The 17006-nt window shown below is 41.7% G+C and overlaps 1 protein-coding gene across 1 annotated transcript; it reads left to right on the top strand.

The window, feature by feature from the left end:
• Positions 1-1413: 1413 nt before the first annotated feature.
• KCNK18 (potassium channel, subfamily K, member 18) lies at positions 1414-6372 on the top strand. The gene is made up of 3 exons (XM_010160463.1): positions 1414-1630; positions 2719-2865; positions 5561-6372. Exons 1-3 carry the CDS (start codon positions 1414-1416, stop codon positions 6370-6372), a joined length of 1176 nt encoding a protein of 391 aa, XP_010158765.1.
• The last annotated feature ends 10634 nt before the right edge of the window (positions 6373-17006 follow it).

The following is a 17006-nucleotide window of genomic DNA, read 5'->3' as shown; positions in this document are numbered from 1 at the left end:
CACAAAACTCTCCAGAAGAAGCCAGTGTTGTCCTTCCAGCATGGGGGACCCCACTGCCTACAGCCACTTCACTCTTCCATCTTCCCCTTTGACTTCTCTGTGCCTCTTGCTTCTCCGGTAAGGGCACCAAACTTGAGTACATTATCTCTAAGTACACCCTCTCAGAAAGTTCTGTTGCTTTTGATTAATTATGAACATTAGCAGTTTTCAGTCTCACATTTCAGGTCAATGGGTAAAAAAGACTGCAATCACAGGATTTATAAATCTGTTGTCAAAAGCACTACTGAGTCAAAAAGGCAGTTAACTAGGAAAGTAGCAAGCACATAGGCTTATTTTTTTCTTGGTCCTTCCATATTGACAAGCATATGATGTCTTGTGATCCAATTTTCTGAGTTTGACCCAGAAGAAACCATTGTAAGCATGTAGGATTGCTTCACAGTGTGGACATGTTGGTTGTATACAGCTCAGTAGGTCTTGGCTGCACAAGACTGTTTTCAATTTTTAATGAAAGACTCCTAGAGATGAAATATTTAACACCTCTTTCTGTAAGGTCTAACTCCCCTTACTACCACTACTAACATTGTGAAGGGCAGTGATACTGCTCATTTCTCTAAGTGTTTTAGAGTGATGGCTGAAAAGAAAGGTTTTATTTTTAAGTTGGATATAGTTTGCAAAGATTGCTAACCTTGAACTGAATTGTGCAGTTCTTACTTACTAAGGTCAGTGAGAGTTTCAAGTAATAGGAAGAATTTAATCAAGTGAGAACTGAGCAAAACCTTATTGAAACTTTCTGAGAAAAATCCTTTAAAATTCAAAAGAACCCCCTACAAAGTTTACATGGTATATAGAGAAAGATTCTTTAAGCCATATGAAAGAGAAATTAATTGTTCTACACTCTGGCCAGAAGTTACAACAATTAGTGCCAATCCCTTCTTTTGATTAATTTTAAATTGCTCTGTTCATTTCTGGGAGGAATCTTTTAAGAAATCCATACCTTACAGGGTGGATTTTCCCTTCTGGGAGCTTGAAATGTTTCTACTGTATCAATGGGAAACTGCAGTTCAGAACAAGAAACTTTAAACGTGAGTTGGCTCCAATGGAAACCCACAGAAGCTGGTAATCTGTGTGCATTACAGTGCTGGCTGATCAATAGCAATTCAGGGATGGAGTGGCGTATCGTCAACTAAGAAGTATTTCAAGGCTTGATTAGTTGTGCTCCTTTTCCATTGGGACTGTAGCGCAATCTTCACTTATAAAGACACATGATCTGAAAGCCTGAGGCAGAGCAATCCTTGTTTTCACAGGAGAAGCTTTTCTAGGATGCAAAAGCTTTTACATCCTCATCCTTGTTTTCGAAAAGCTGTGTCTTCTCCACAAAATTAAGAAAAAAAAAAAAAAAGAAGCCGGCTTAGGATGGCATCAACATCACAGCCTCTGCGAGGTAAAAGGGCATGTAAAAAAATATTTTGGGCAGTGTTTCCTCATGCCTGCTTCATTCTGTCTCTTGTGATCTATGCTTTTCTTGGGGCTCTCATGTTTTCCCACATTGAAGGTAACCGGAAGGTCAATTTAAGTGAAGAATATAGAAAATTTCTGCAGAATCTGTGGTACATCTCCAGAAATTTATCAGGTATGTACTGGAATTTCAAAATGACTTAAATGTAAAGGGACTTACTCACTCTCTTGTTTTTTGAATGAGATTTTTGGCTTTTGAAGACATTCTTCAAAGTACTAACAGCTGAATCTGCAAATAGGATTTCCCCCCTGCCTAGTTAATGACCGCTGTCGTTTGCTTGTCTTCCTTAGCTGTGATTCTGAATGCAAGCATCCCTGGTCCCTCTGTTCCTGCCTGAAAAGACTTTCCCTGAGGTGCCTGTGCTCTCCCTTTTGCCCAAGGTCCTTAAGGTGCAACTGAGTGTGCCATGAAATTCTCCTCTGATTGCTGAGCACTGAATCCTCTGTCTCAGAAAGTCTCTTCCAGCTCCCTCTTCCCAGCTCTGAGCCTCCCTACAAGCCCTCCGGCGATGGGATGCTCAGATAGAGGCAGGTGCACTGCTGCACTCCAGACCCGGTGGTGCTGATGGAGGGGTAGAGGGGAGGAGAAGGGGTAGAAATTCTCCTGAATCTGTGCTGGGGCTCGTACACAGGCTTGGACTTCCACTGAGGTAGCTGTGTGGACAAAATGATCTTTCTGGGGCAAACATTCTTCTAGATATTGTCCTTCCAAGCAGAGCTCAGCCATGGGGAGAAAGAATGAGGGGTGCAGGCGCTGGGATTCAAAGCAGGACGCTGGCAGTGCCACCGAGTAGTTCATATCGGCCACATTTTGGCTACCCCATGTTTCTAGTGTCTTTGGGTCAAAAGAAAACTAACCTCCTGGGGAGTCCAAAATGAACAAAGACACTGAGGCTGGAAGCCGGGTATTCAATCTTACTGCTCTGCTTCTTTATGTTTATTTTTGTGTCGTATTTTACTTTGTTGGAGTCAAGTATAGCTTGTTTATTTGTTCCTTGTTTCTTTATTCACCAAAGCCACTGGACACACCTGATTTTCTTTTTTTTCTTGTGGGAAAGGGGAGGGTGAAGTGAATGTTTTTATCTTCTAAAAGAACACGAGCAAATCCTTTGCTGGAATAAACTTCACTGGAGTAGCAGGCTAGCTGCTCCCCGAGTGGTGGTCTGCAAACAACCACCATATCTCCTGTTGTTACTGTAACAGATAACATGACAGAAAATGAGGAGACATTTAAGGAAGAAATCCATGACCTGCTCAACACAGCTGAACAAGACTGGTTTGTCAGTCCGAAAGATAAATGGTCTTTCTTTGGGTCACTCTTTTTCTGCTGCACAGTATTCACAACTGTGGGTAAGTTCAGAGGTAAAGTAACCCCCTGCAGAACCAATTGCTATTGCTACTCTCTCTAATGTACTTCTTCCAGGGAATTAAAAAACAAACAAACAAACAAACAAAGACAAATCCCCTTGAATTTTTCTCCTGAGTATTGAGAATGAAACTGAGAGGGGTTCTGCAAACACAGATTGCAGAGATGCAGCTGAGTCACAGAAGCAAGTCAGAACTGGGTAACTAGTAATGCTACATGGTAATTAGCTGCATCACTACATGCATACCATAACATGTTATCATATATGACATACACAATGCCCCATTATATTAAAATAAAAAGAAAGCTTAATTTTTCAGTCAAACTTTACCCTTCCCACTATTATGTGTTATGCTGTGTAATTTTTCTTCACTGGAAGAGGTAATTCATGTTGTTTTTCAATTGCTGTCTAACCCAGCTTTGTAAATCTATGGGTCTATAATTAACCATGCTGTTGTTCACACTTCTCTGGGTTAACAGCACATGGTAATGTTTAAGGGACACCTCTGAAACCTTTCTTTCTGACTTCATATTTCAAAGGAGGACCTAGATCAAATAGAAACATCTGCTCTAGTTTTGGCTTCCTCTGCATTGCTAAATACAACTCCTCACGCTCATTCCCAAAGCTACTTTTATCCCTTTGCTAATCTTTCTCAAATGCTGACAAGTACAGACACTGACTATCCGAATTTGTCAGAAACAAAGCTGGATGGGAAATAGTCCCACAGCATTGTATCAAGTTGCAAAGACATTTCTCCACTGCATTTGGATATACTCAAGATCCCAGCATGGGATCTTAACGTGAAAGAAAAACTGAACCTTATAAAAGAGCTGAACGTAGACAAGGAGTAGTGTGAGAGTTAATATGCTCACTTGTAGCACACAGGAGACCCTTGCGTGCTGTCTAAGCCACAGCAGAGGCTTGAACCTCAGACTCTGGTATCTTAGGTGAGTGTCCAAACTCAACTTGCAGCCCCTGAGTTTGAAGATAGTCATCTAGGTCATCAGAGACACAAACGAGAGATGCAGATCTGAATCCTCACCCCAGTGAATATATCTTAGTACAAACACAACAGTCAGGAACGTTTCTGCATAGCTAAATTTAAGTTCAAGATGAGTTTTAACAATTAAACTGCACTAGGTATTTTTAATGCATGGAAATTAAGAAGAAAAGAAAAATCACTCTGTACATTAACTATAATAATTCATCTTCCCCAATTGCTTCAGCAGTAAGGATTAGCATTCCCAGTTAGCCAGCTGGGAACAGAGTGCCAGAGAATAGATAGTTTTGCATGCCCCACAGCAAAGGAGGGACCAAGGCTGGATTTAGACCAAGGGCTATGGCAGCTATTAGTGAAAAGAAGCATGGATGGATGAAGAGAATGAAGGAAATATTACCTCAGCATATGAGCTAATAATCTTACAGACTAAGTACCTGGCTTGCAAGATCATCTAGAAAAGAACAATGATTTTGAAGGGAGAGAAGAAATACCTTATGCCTTTTTGTAAGAAAAATAGTTGTTAAAATTTAATAAAATTAATATATTGCTGATGTTTTCTCCCACTGTAATGGAAAAGCACTAACTTACAATTTAAGTTTCATATCCAATATGTTAGAGGAAGGAAATATGAATACCCAAATTGAATTAAAGGAAAGGGCATGTTTTTTGTTACCATTTTATGTATCCTAAAGGCCACGGGTCTGGTAGTACTTCCCTATTTGTTGTAATTGATATTTGTAAGCTTTAGTATTCTAGAATAAACATGCATTTCCTCATGCAATACACATATGCTTCCTCACTTAATTCTTTGGTTTTATAAGTACATTTAAGAGACTCTGAAAACCATAAAGTCAGTACAAGCACAATGTCAATACAGCATAAGCTATTACAGCTAGATCTGATGAACTAGACACAATTTCAAATCCTGTTATTAGCTTACCCTTCGTCACAAGTAGTTTTGGCAAAGAAATGAAGTTTGAGGTATGGGTCTTATTGTCCCAATCTGATCCCCAGTCCCAGTTTCAAAATTCAGACAATCATCCAGATAGAAATCTTCTCAGGGAGTTCCATCCCCAGAAATTCGGTCACACGGTGAGATCCTGGAAGCTGGCCAGGAGATGATCCCCCAGCTCCTCATGCACATTCCATTGTTTCCCCCACCATCAGCTGCTGTCTCTCTAAGCTCAGTCCAAAGCTCAACTTCCCTGCCGGGGGACCCATGGGCCCAAGACCTCTCTTGCTGTTTTGCCTTTTGGATCCTTCTTAACCTAGATTCCCAGGTCAGGAAATCTTCCTGGTCTCCAGCAGGACAGAGCTTGCACACCAGGCTTGGGCTGGCCTCAACCTTTTGTTTGCCCACCCCTAAATGGCCTCTTTTTGTCAGGCAGTTAAGTCAAACAGCCGATGAGGTGCAGATAAAGTAGGAAGAGTTAATTCAACAGAACTGGAAAACTCCAAATCTCCACGTGCTTCAAGAGGTAGGATGCCTGCACTAGTAACCAGCATTTGAGACTAAAATTTTAATAGCTTCGAAGCAAAGCCAAAAAGAACAGTATGCTCTGGACTTAAAACTGACTTTTAAAACTGACAGCAATAAAAATGATGTGAATACCTAATAAATCCCAATGTTCTCTCTCTCTCCCTTTCCCTTCTCTTCCTCTTTATGTTTCTGTTCAAGGTTATGGTAATACCTATCCTGTGACACGGATTGGAAAATATCTCTGTATGTTGTATGCTTTATTTGGCATCCCTCTGATGTTCTTGGTCCTGACAGACATGGGAGACATCCTTGCAACCGTCTTATCCAAGTCTTACAACGAATTCAGAAAACTACAGTCAAAAATTCTAGCCTCTAAACTCTGTTCTGGATCCACATCTAACAATGGAGACGAACTGAAATCCAGAGCACAGTCTAAAGTAGTCATCAACGAGCCCTTGACTATTATGGATGTGCTGAAAATTCAGCCAGGTGTTAAGAGGAAGCCAATCAAATATCGCAATGCCGAAATTTTTGAAATGTTAATTGCCAGAGAAAATGAACACACAAAACTAACAAGAGGGAAAAGCATTGAGAGATGGAGTTCATGTCCCGAACTAGCCAGGGGAAAGACAATGTCCAGAGTAATTGAGAATTTTGACAAAATAGGGAAACAGTTAGAAAAATTAGATGTGCCCATTGCATTAATGGTGCTGGTTATCTTTGTGTACATCTCCTGTGCAGCTGCTATTCTTCCAAACTGGGAAACCAGGTTGGATTTTCAGGAAGCCTTTTATTTCTGCTTTATCACCTTGACAACTATTGGATTTGGAGATACACAACTGGAACATCCCAAGTTTTTCTTGTTTTTTTCCCTCTATATAATTATTGGCATGGAAATTGTCTTCATTGCTTTTAAGCTGGGCCAAGACCGCTTAATTGGTTTGTATAAAAAAGTGATTTCATTTTGTGGGGAGAAAAAGGTGCCACCAAAGAAGGTATATCCAAAATAAGAGCAGTCATTTCTCCTTCACGTGTAAGCACTGGTCATTGCAATGAGACTGTTCCTGTGCATTTCTGCCTTGGGCTCGCAGGAGGTGTATTTTACTCTCATTTCCTCCAAGAATCCACTGTAAAATGGCTGAATATCTCAGGAGATACTTGGAAAGCACCTCCAGGGCGTACTTACCAACAGGGTGCCATCTCCTAAATAATAAAAGAAGATGATGCATGATGAAAAGGCAGAAGTCTCTCCCAGCCAGTGCTCCCTAGCATCTTTGCAAAACTCTGACTCCCAGCACCCTTTCTGTCTTCTCTCCCACAGCAAGCCAATGTAGGATTTTTTGGTTTTTCAGCACTTGTCCAAGCAAGGCACAGTACACTCTCTCGTCCTGCCACCTTGCCTTCAGCCAGGGATTGCTTGGCCGTGGCTGTTGGTACTGAACTGTGACAGCATGCTACTGCACTGTCATTCATCATCAGGGAGAGTTGGGCAGAGGAAGTATGATCCCAGCTACCATTAGGGATCTTCTGTCCTGACTGCATGGACTGCAGACATTGCACCTTGTGCTGCCAGAGGAATTTAGAAATGAAAGGAAGGACCTCAGATTTTCTCTTCTTTCTCTATTCCCTGTCCAAAAATGGGTCAGAAAATTGTTATCTGTTCTGGGCTGAAACCACTCCTTTTCCATCATGATTTAGCACATCTGTACTCAGCCCAGAGTCAATTTGTGCCTCACGGTGTCCAGCTGTCCGTGTTCTGCTCTTGAGATGGGGAAGGCATGCAGCAAACCTGAAGGTGACTGCAGCTGTGGAACAAAGCTCCATCTCTGTGCTGTTAAAGCAGCATGATGGTCTGGGGATGCTGATCCCAGAAGTCCTCACTCCTAATCCAGGTTTTACTCCGCACAGACTTCTGGGAGTTCCTGGACCCACTCACAGAAAGAAAAGCCTACCTGTTTCACCAGGATGTGGTGAGGATCCTGCAGTAATATACTTGTGGAGCACATTAATATGTGAATTGTGCTGTTTCTTCAAGATTTTGCTTCTATTATTCATAATGTGAATTGAGCTACCAATGATATTTTTTTTTTCTGTTACCCCTCCCCCAAAGAAACCGCTGACTTTAATTAACCACTTCTTAACTTGTAAATACATGCATGCTCACCGAATGTGAATGACACCTCTGGATATTAGAGCATACTAGATTATGACAAAATGTACATTATTCTCCATAGTAAATTTGCCATTTGGAGATGAGATTTTCAGAATATTTACATGGCATCTTATCTCTGTTACACTCCATGTACATGGTAATGTGTATTCAGTCCTTATTAATAATTAATTGTGTTTAAGCACTGGTGATGCACAAAATATATAATGAATGATGGTATATAGAAAAGTGGTCTATAAAAATAACAATAAAGAATACAGCAGCTGGAAGGATGTCTGGTTAACTTTTTCATGTTTGCCATGACTTTGGCTTCACACACAAAGTTCCTCCATTCAGACTGCTCTCATATTACTTTATTTTATGTCTTTGGATTAAAATCAGTGTAGAACTTTGGACCTGTGCCAAAGTTCTCAGGAATCAATGAAAAGACTTGGATGATTCAATGGGCTTTGGATCAGAGAACTGCTCTTCCTGTTCCTCAGGGTTTTTCCTTGTGAGACACCTAACACTGCCAGCATCTGTAAGGCCCGATCTTCATATCATTTGACTAGTGTCTCTCATATCAGTGAGATCTCATTTATGCAGAGGGATTAATTCTGAATTCAACCCCTATAGATTTGTCATTGTTGTGGTACCTTGAAATCTTCACTTTGCAGGCCTATTCAAGGAATTGTGGCTGGGCTTGCAGCAAGGATTCTGCACCGTATCATTCTAGTTACGGCCAAGGGATGGCAGTATACAGCTTTCCTTCATATAGAACCTGTCAGTTATGAGGAATAAAAATGTATTTTATAGAAGAAGAGGGAACAAATCACATCACCATGACTCTCTATAAAATGACAGTGCATCTGCCTCTGGTCTTAAACCTCCCAAGGGATATGTAATACTGGAAAAAGTATATAGGCCAGGGAAGAGGATGAACAAAAATAGGAAACAAATACCATAGGAGACATGTAGAGTAGTTCTCCAGTCTGGGAAGAGGTGAGAGACTAAAGGAGAGATGTGTAACATAATAAAGGCATGGAGGAGGAAAATAGGGAATGATGGAATGATTGTTAAACGTCTTTCATTGTGAGAGCTAGGGCTGCCAAATGAAACTAGCATGTGGCAGGTTTAAGAAAAGAAACAAAAAGAAGAGAAAATGGTACTTCACACAACATATAATTAAGCTGTAGATACTTCTTGGCATGGGACGATGTGGCGATTAAAAGTTCACATTAGATCAATGGGAGATGGGACAAACCATGAAAGAAAAACTTGAAAAACAATTAATACAAAGATAGCGCTTCTGGCTCAATAATCACCGAGTCCCGAATTGGCAGATGAGGAGAAAACATCTCTGCAGACTTTCCTGTCCTTGTGTTTTTCCTATGCAACCCAATATCTCTTGGAGACAGAATACTGGTCTGCACAGTCTTGTTCTGACCTGATTTCAGTGCCTCTAATTCATCGAAACAGATTGATATAGAGCTAACAAAATATTCAGGAAATCTGATTTCTGAAAACATACTTAGTTTCACATTTGCATCTAAGTTAGATAAACCAGCACAGCCTGATTCTGTGAAACGTATCACAAAAAGGTGTGATTTAGGCAACACAACCAGCCTGCAGCTAATACAGCACGGTCATTTGTCTTGGGTTGTGGACCTAAAGGAAGGTAGACAGCTGGACACATTCAAATTTCAGGGATAAAATGTTTTCTCAGGTGCACTAAACATTGCTCCCACACAACCAGGAATATCTGGCCCTTAGTTTCTTACTATTAAAGCTGGAAGACAATTTCCCAGATGAGAGTAGTACACAGCAGCCTTGGCACTGACAGCGATAGCAGCGGTTTGGTCTGTACAGGAGGATCTGAATGTAGCTCTCAGTAAATACAGCCACAGAGCTCATGGAAACAAAACAAAGTAGTGAGTAGCGCTCATTTAGTGAGCCTCGGGCATAAATATTTATGAGATGACTGCTCTTATCATGGTCTAAACCTCAGAAGAATTCACAGTCTCTGCCTCCAGAAGTTTTTATTAAAAAAAAAAAAAAATTACATGGAAATCAGCTTTGTTTGCATCAAAGCAGTACAAAATACTGCTTTTCATAACTTTTACCATCACATGCTGCATGAGATGGTGGATTAGCCACGAAGGGCTTCATGGAAGGACTTTTCTATTGAAAGAGTTGCTTGATGTGAAACCCACAAAGGATATGAGTTATTACAGACCCAGCTGGAGAGCTTTACAGATCAAATGCACTTGGCGCTGAAGGATGCTGGATCAATCACTCGTGATTGGGCCAGGATGGCAGCTGTCACAAGCACATAGGAGCGGAGAGGAGAGTATTCCTACTGTGGGAATTACAGAGGGAGGGATGGAGCGATGAATGGAAGGGTGGGAAAACAATCTTTGGGCAGAAGGGTTAGGGAGAGAGAACGACAGCAATGGTAGACGATGGAACCATTCTCTGTAGAGACATAAATAGGATGAAGAGATGCTCGAGAAGTACTGAAAGTACAGGGAGGGTTGGTGCTTCTGGCCTGGTGAAGGTTTGTGCAGCCAGCCCACAGTCAGAGAGCCTTTGGAGATCAGCACGGTGGCCACGGCTGTTGGGCACCAGTCTCTCCACCAGCATTCACTGGGAGAGCAGAAGAATCTGTGCAAGGAAGCCTTCTGAGAGATAAAACAGTGGCAGACATAAGATACAGGGACTCGACTGAAAAGCTATTAATGAAACCATAAGAAATATTCCTTAAATTCTCTGCTTTGACATTTAAAGAACAGCAACCCGTTCAGAAGCATCTTTTACATGAGCAATACGTCTGAGGACTCAGGAAATTATTAGTGGGCTGTAGGACTTGTCATCTGCGTGCCAGTAGTTCAGATGTAGTCCAGATTTTAGTAGGCTTAACGTTAATAACATCTGATAGCACTTTGATGGCCTTTATGCTTTTTCAACTCGTTCCAGGTGGGGATGCACCCACATCACAAAAACACTCCCCTATAATGAATGCTAATAGCACGCATGGTGGCAGGCTCCACAGAGGCAAAGTCTGAGGCTCCAGCTGAGAGGGGTCTCTGCAGTCTCCTTTGCTTCCAGGTTCCCATCATACCTTGTGATCCTGATTTCCAGACCACGGGGTGCATCAAATACAGCATGTGTGACTGTTGCATGCAATATGAGTGTTTTGTGAACCCAGACTGATGGGTCTTACTATTTTCTCTGGCTTTCACAAACTGGACATTTTATTTATATTAATTATTCATTATTATTATTAATTGTTATCCTTAAAAAGCACCTTTACAGGCTGTACTCAGCTGTTCTAGAGAGATATAGTATATTCTAAGAGCAAGTTAAATTGTATTGTTAGGCTACCTTTCACTTTCTTCCTTAGCCACGACGCACATGTATGGGAGAAAAAATATTTCTCAAGCCATCCAAAATGACAGCCTGCATTACACACAGAGCAAATTTCAAATTTCTCAGGATAAATTTCAATTATCCTTGTTAAAGTACATAGGCACAGATGGTGACAGAAATACTAGGAATTTGATCCATCACTCATAGCAAGCAATAGCAGCATGAAGACAATGGATCTCTCACATATGAGGCCAGTATTTTTAGGATAGAGAGCCGAGGTCTAAGTGCAAAGCTTCAAGGACAACCAAGTCCATGAATACATAGCTTGTGCGTGCCAATAGCGGGTTGTCTGCATGTGGTATTCATTAGAAAGCTTTAGGAAGTGCTTGGACAAATGTGACTTGGCTTGTGCATTCATGGTTTTGCATGTGAATCTGGGCTTCTTTATTTTGCTTTGAGTTAAAAATTAAGTCTCTTAGTAGATAAAATCTAGTTTTATTGAGGTTAGTTCAGACTTTTCAAGCTGATGAAGGTCTTGGTGTCTAGGCACAGACAGAATCCTCCTGACACTCAACTTGCCCATAAAATTTTATGTCTGCATTTTCAGGATGTACCAAAGTCCAGAGAAAATGGAAATAAATAGGCAAGAAGGGAAGGGAAAGCAAAGCAAGAAGAAAACAGTGGAGAGATTTGACAGTGAAAAATTAATTGCTGTGTTAAGCATCTACTGATGAGAAATTGGGATAACAATGCTGTCTAACAACATTGACTCATTACATTATCTGCTTCCACAGCGTCCTGTGTGAACAGTAAAACAGAGAGAAAACACCATGAAATCAGCACATAATATTGCCAGTGTGCGCGATGCACTGCTGGAAGAGAGCTATTTGATGTGCTGCGCCATGCAGGCTGTCATCATGCTCTCATCAGTGCCCTGTCAGGGAAAGCCACTGTCCGCTGTCTTTTGTCACATGTGACAAAAAAAGGTTTGAGCAGCAGTGCCAGAGTTGGAGCCTGGGGCTCTGGCTGTGGGCATAAGACACTTGGGTTCTACAATTTTCCCACTTTACGCTTGTGGCAAGTCATAGAAGTTGCTGCTGCTAAAGGAATTTGGGAATTTGTAGAATTCAGTGGGTGTATGAAGACTTCCACCCAATGGCTTGATGTTACCCTTGGTTTTAGGCTGTTTCTCTCTCACACAACCTTCCAAAATCTCAAGAGGGCACTGGCTGCCTAGATTTCACTGATACTTAACAAAAAAGTTTCCAAATACATTTGCCAGCCAAAAGTACGGGGCTAGTGTGCTGCCTGGATGATAGAACCAGCTGATGCCTGGATGAGAACTTCTGATGACACTTAAAAGAAGTCTGAAGAAAACAGAAGTTTTCAATATATCTTAGCAGCGTTTTCATAAAATGATTTCAATGCAAATCTGAATTTGAAGGAGGATTTTTGGTTGAAATGCAAAATGTCGATGTTCAAAAGAGGGCTTTTGAAAAGGTTTTAGCAATTTCATTTTGAATGACTCCCTAAGATGTGTGAGTAATAACAGAAGGACCCTTCTGTGTTCGTGTGAGCAAGAAGGGAAGGACCTAAAAGCTAAAGCTCTTTGTGGTCTCCCATGCAGCCACTGTAGCTTCAGCATCTCACACAGAAACGGGGACATATCAAGTCACTCTGCTGATGAAAGATGACTGTCTTTCTCCAGGGTTGATTCCAAGTTTTTCCATATAGAATCATAGAATGGTTAGGGTTGGAAGGGACCTTAAAGATCATCTAGTTCCACCCCCCCTGCCATGGGCAGGGACACCTTGCACTAGACCAGGTTGCTCAAAGCCACATCCAGTCTGGCCTTGAAGACATCCAGGGATGGGGCATCCACAACATCTCTGGGCAACCTGTTCCAGTGCCTCACTACCCTCTCTGTGAAGAATTTCTTCCTGACATCTAATCTAAACCTCTCTGATTTCAATTTATACCCATTACCCCTTGTCCTATCACTACAGGCTCTTGTAAAAAGTCCTCTCCCAGTACCCTTGTAGGCCCCCTTCAGATACTGGAAAGCTGCAATGAGGTCTCCTCGGAGCCTCCTCTTCTCCAGGCTAACCAAGCCCAGTTCTCGCAGCCTTTCGTCATAGGAGAGGTGCTCCAGCCCTCTGATCATCTTCGTGGCCTTCCTCTGGACTCGCTCCAAGTGGTCAATATCCTTCTGATATTGAGGGCTCCACAGGAGAAGACCAAACTCTCCCAGGAGAAGACCAAACTCTGGTGTGATATACTTCAGACAAAGCGATACGTGGTGCTCTTGTTCAAAGATATTTCTAAAACTCTTATGTTTAGACAGCTTTGCAGTTACTAGGAAGAGGCTCATGAACTTTCCTTGGAATTTAAGAGTAGGATATGATTTGCTGTACTAAGAAGTTTGATCTACTGTATGATCTGTAAATAAAAAGTGTGTGCTTAGGCTAACATTTGACAGCCAACAGCACTTCTTTTCTATCTGCTCTGGAAGAAAAGTTACGCTGCCCAGGAGTTTTCACAACAATTTGCTATGCCTATGAAATAAATACATTTTATGCTCAAAGAGATTAAGGACTGGCATGTATACATGTTTTTACTTTATAGAAAAGCCACTTCTAAATGCTACCTAAAAAGCAGAGGCCTGAATTCTGATCTTGAAATCCATGGCAAAACTCAACAGTGCTTTCAGCAAAATCAGGTTTGGAAACAAGTGACAAATAGACTATGCGTTGCCATTAATCCCTTTGATCCTGGTTTTAGAAGGATTGTTTGATGCCTAAAGTGCTGTCTCATGGAAAGGTTTTTTTCTACACACGAACTATCTAAATTCCTGATGGTTGGTGCTTGTCTTCTCTTATTCTCATTTAAGAGGTTGCTATTTTTCTTTGCTATCAGCAGTGACCTGCAATCAGGACATGATACACACTCTGAGGACGGAGAAACTTATCAATGAAAGAAACTCGAGATTTTCTTGGTCAAGAATAAGTAAACATTAAGATGTGTCTTACACCTACATCAAGTACTCTTGTGGTTATTAATTATTTTTCTTGTGGCTATGTTTTTCATTGGTTTTGGGCAGAGCTCCCCGTCTCAGTTCCAAACAATGGCCCAGCACACCCTCAGGTCCCCAAGCAGAATCTGAGACGTGTGATGTGTTCCGTGGGACACCGAGGCTCACCCTGAGACGGGTCAGAAGTCCACTTCTTCCTTGGAGAAGCATGAAGATTCCCTCTTTTGACCTTTTTTTTCATTAAAAGAGAATAGGGAAACAGAAACACCAATATTAACAATGCAATAAACACAGCAACTAGAAGTCATGTAACTCCGTCTCCAGGTAATTTTAAAATAGATTTTAGGAATGATGTTCAAATAAACACTTTGACCAAACCTTGAGCTTAATAGAAACCCAGTGTTTTTCAAGTCAGGTACTTTATTTTTTTCATTTATAAGCTTCTAATAATGGGAACAGGAAATCATGTTAGAAACTGTCCTCAGTATTTCTGTTTGGCAAAAAACATCATAAAAAACCATTAGGGAGTTGTTCCTGTAAAATTCTCCAGCCTACCACTTCAGACAGAAGGATTTGAAGTGGCTGACTTCAGTAAATCTTCTTTGATGTAAAAATCTCACCTGCTTTTTAGCCTGAATAGCATCACTGAGAAGCTACACAACATTTCAGAGTAGCTCAATTATGAATAAGGGAGACAAAAGATTTGTGCCCTGATTCTGATTTAACTTTCAGCAGTTTCAGACGGAAGTACCTCTGTCAAAGTCAGCAAAATCGTTGAATTATAAACCCAGCATGGGATTGGGGTCAAACTCTTTGAATTCTGTTAATAATTATTATCACTGGTGTTTATTATTTTTATTATGGCAGTTCCTTGGAGTATCTTAGATAAGGACCTTAAGTAACCATCCGTTATCTAAGAGTCCCTAGCTGCATGCCTGCCGCAGCATGCATCTCTCACTGTAACTAAAGCAGACCTTATCACTTCCTGCCTGTGCTGGCTAAGCAAGAAAGAAAAAATCCTTATGGCAAGTGTACAAATATGTGTCACTGGGTGATTGAGTAGATCTGTGAAGCAGCTGCGGTGTATTTCAATAAGGAAGAAGACTAGTGAAATAGGAGCCATGAATGCAGAAGCCCCATGCAACACGAGATTTCTCAACAAGGAAAGGGTGTGTATTGCCCGGTTGTCCTGTTCCAGATGTGTCACTTCACCCTACCAGCTGCGGCCCAGCTCATGGACACTTGACCTGACAAATCAGTCAGTCAATGCCCGACCAATGCATCAGTGTTGGGTGTTATTATTTATAAATAGCTAGTGTGATCTCTACACAAACCTCTTGGATCACTCCTCTGAGTACTGGGAAAAACACGAGTTTGTCAGTCTTCAACTGTTCCTTCATCATTCAGCAGTGATCTGGAAAGCTCTCCTTCAAGGTTCTTGCAGCTGCCTGGAAAGCTGGAAGAGTGGGTGATCCAACAGGGCACAAAGTTCACAAGCACCGTGCAAGTAAAACACTTTTCCCATCTCCAGAGTGGGGAAGAGAGAAATGTGATAAACTTGCAAAACTTCAAATCATCAAACATATTTTGTCAAACTGAACTAGAAAGCATGCATATAAGACAAGAGCTTATATAGAAGTTTTTATCTTTTTATTATTATATATTCAAGATTACACGATTTACAGTAAGAGAATCTGTATTCATGAGTCCATGAGCAAAACTTGTTCACAGCTGAGCATTGCCTTTGAACCAAGCTGGAAAAGGTGCAGAAAAGAGATCAATCAGGAGAGCAATCACACTTGAATGCTTGTTATTTGGTGAGAAGAGACTGAGAGAGACTGATAGATCCTCAGAGGAGAAGATACATTTTAGTCCAGAGCCTGCCTGGCTCACTCTCTGGTAAATATGCCAAAATTGGGCAGGAATATGCTAAACTGGGAGAGACCTTCATTGCGAGTCTGAGAGCATTTTAAACCACATCGGTTTCTTACTACCTCCTACTTGTGCAAAGTAAAGAGAAGCCAAAATGCCAACAGAAGAGCAAACCAGAGAAGCTGGTCACAGCCTCCATCTCTCTGGGTCCTGAGAGCACTAACAGGCTATAATGTCCTTGCCCAGCCACCCTGGAGCTCCCCACCCCTGCCCAAGACCACCCCAGGGCCTTCAGCCCCTGCCCCAGCGATGGCACAAGATCCAGTCTCCGGCTCCTCACAGCGCTGCTCTGCCTGACCATGGACCCTGAGCTGGGCTGGCCCCTGGGCAGACATCCCGGACTGGTCTAGGCACCTCATCGGCACTGGACCGGTTGCCTTAACGGCGCCAGGACCTGCTGAGCGTTGCGGTACTGCTCTGCTTTGCCACATGCCGCTGCCAGCTCATGCTCTCCCTGTATGAATACGGCCGAAAATTTAGACCTCAGCCTGTGAAGTCTGTAGAACTAAGAAGTGTGAAAGGCTTGGAAGTATTCACTTCTGGGAATACTTAGGGAAAAAAAAACCAAACCCTAAATTATTCAATCCCAACACAAGCCATCCTTGTTTTGGGTGATGTTTTTAAGTACTACGGGGATGATGTTTTTCAGTATTATGGTTGCCACTGAAAAAGGGTAGAAATGTCTTTACAGAAAATGATCTTTTCCTTTTGTTTAATATTTCTTCCTAGAAACATCCCTTTCTTTCCATTTGTCACTCAGTAACAATGACGGGACTGTAGCACCCTTTTCACAGCTCTACTTCTCTCTGGAGGAAAGTAAACCTGCTCTTAATTTCAAAACGAAGGATGTGTGATGATTACGGGCTGACCTCCATCATCTCAGCCCTCAGAAGCAAGGCTGGACTTTTTGGTGTTATTGTGGAAGACCCTTTCTTCTCATTTTGTTCCTTATGGATTCTGCTTTTAATGGCGATAACATGAAATAAGAATTGGGGAGGGAGAAGAGAATTTATGATTTAAAAAGTATCATATGTCAGTGTAGGTAATTTTGCTTTTTGCAGCTCCTGTGTTCACCCAGAGTCACCCGGAACTGCAAATCCCGGGTGTCCGCTTCCACCTCCCAGGCTTGGCCGGCCGGGCTGCCCCAGCGCTGCCTGAGCCGG

The sequence above is a fragment of the Eurypyga helias genome, unplaced genomic scaffold, assembly GCF_000690775.1.
Source record: "Eurypyga helias isolate BGI_N326 unplaced genomic scaffold, ASM69077v1 scaffold36731, whole genome shotgun sequence".
NCBI lineage: Eukaryota > Metazoa > Chordata > Aves > Eurypygiformes > Eurypygidae > Eurypyga > Eurypyga helias.
Note: the sequence above shows the minus strand (reverse complement) of the source record. Positions and strands in the feature narration are given on the sequence as shown.

Bases quoted from the DNA above. Each gene is read 5' to 3' on its own strand.
- KCNK18 (XM_010160463.1), top strand. From the start codon at position 1,414: ATGGCATCAACATCACAGCCTCTGCGAGGTAAAAGGGCATGTAAAAAA. The intron at 1,631-2,718 runs GTATGTACTGGA...TTACTGTAACAG, and splicing joins CATCTCCAGAAATTTATCAG to ATAACATGACAGAAAATGAG. The intron at 2,866-5,560 runs GTAAGTTCAGAG...TTTCTGTTCAAG, and splicing joins CACAGTATTCACAACTGTGG to GTTATGGTAATACCTATCCT.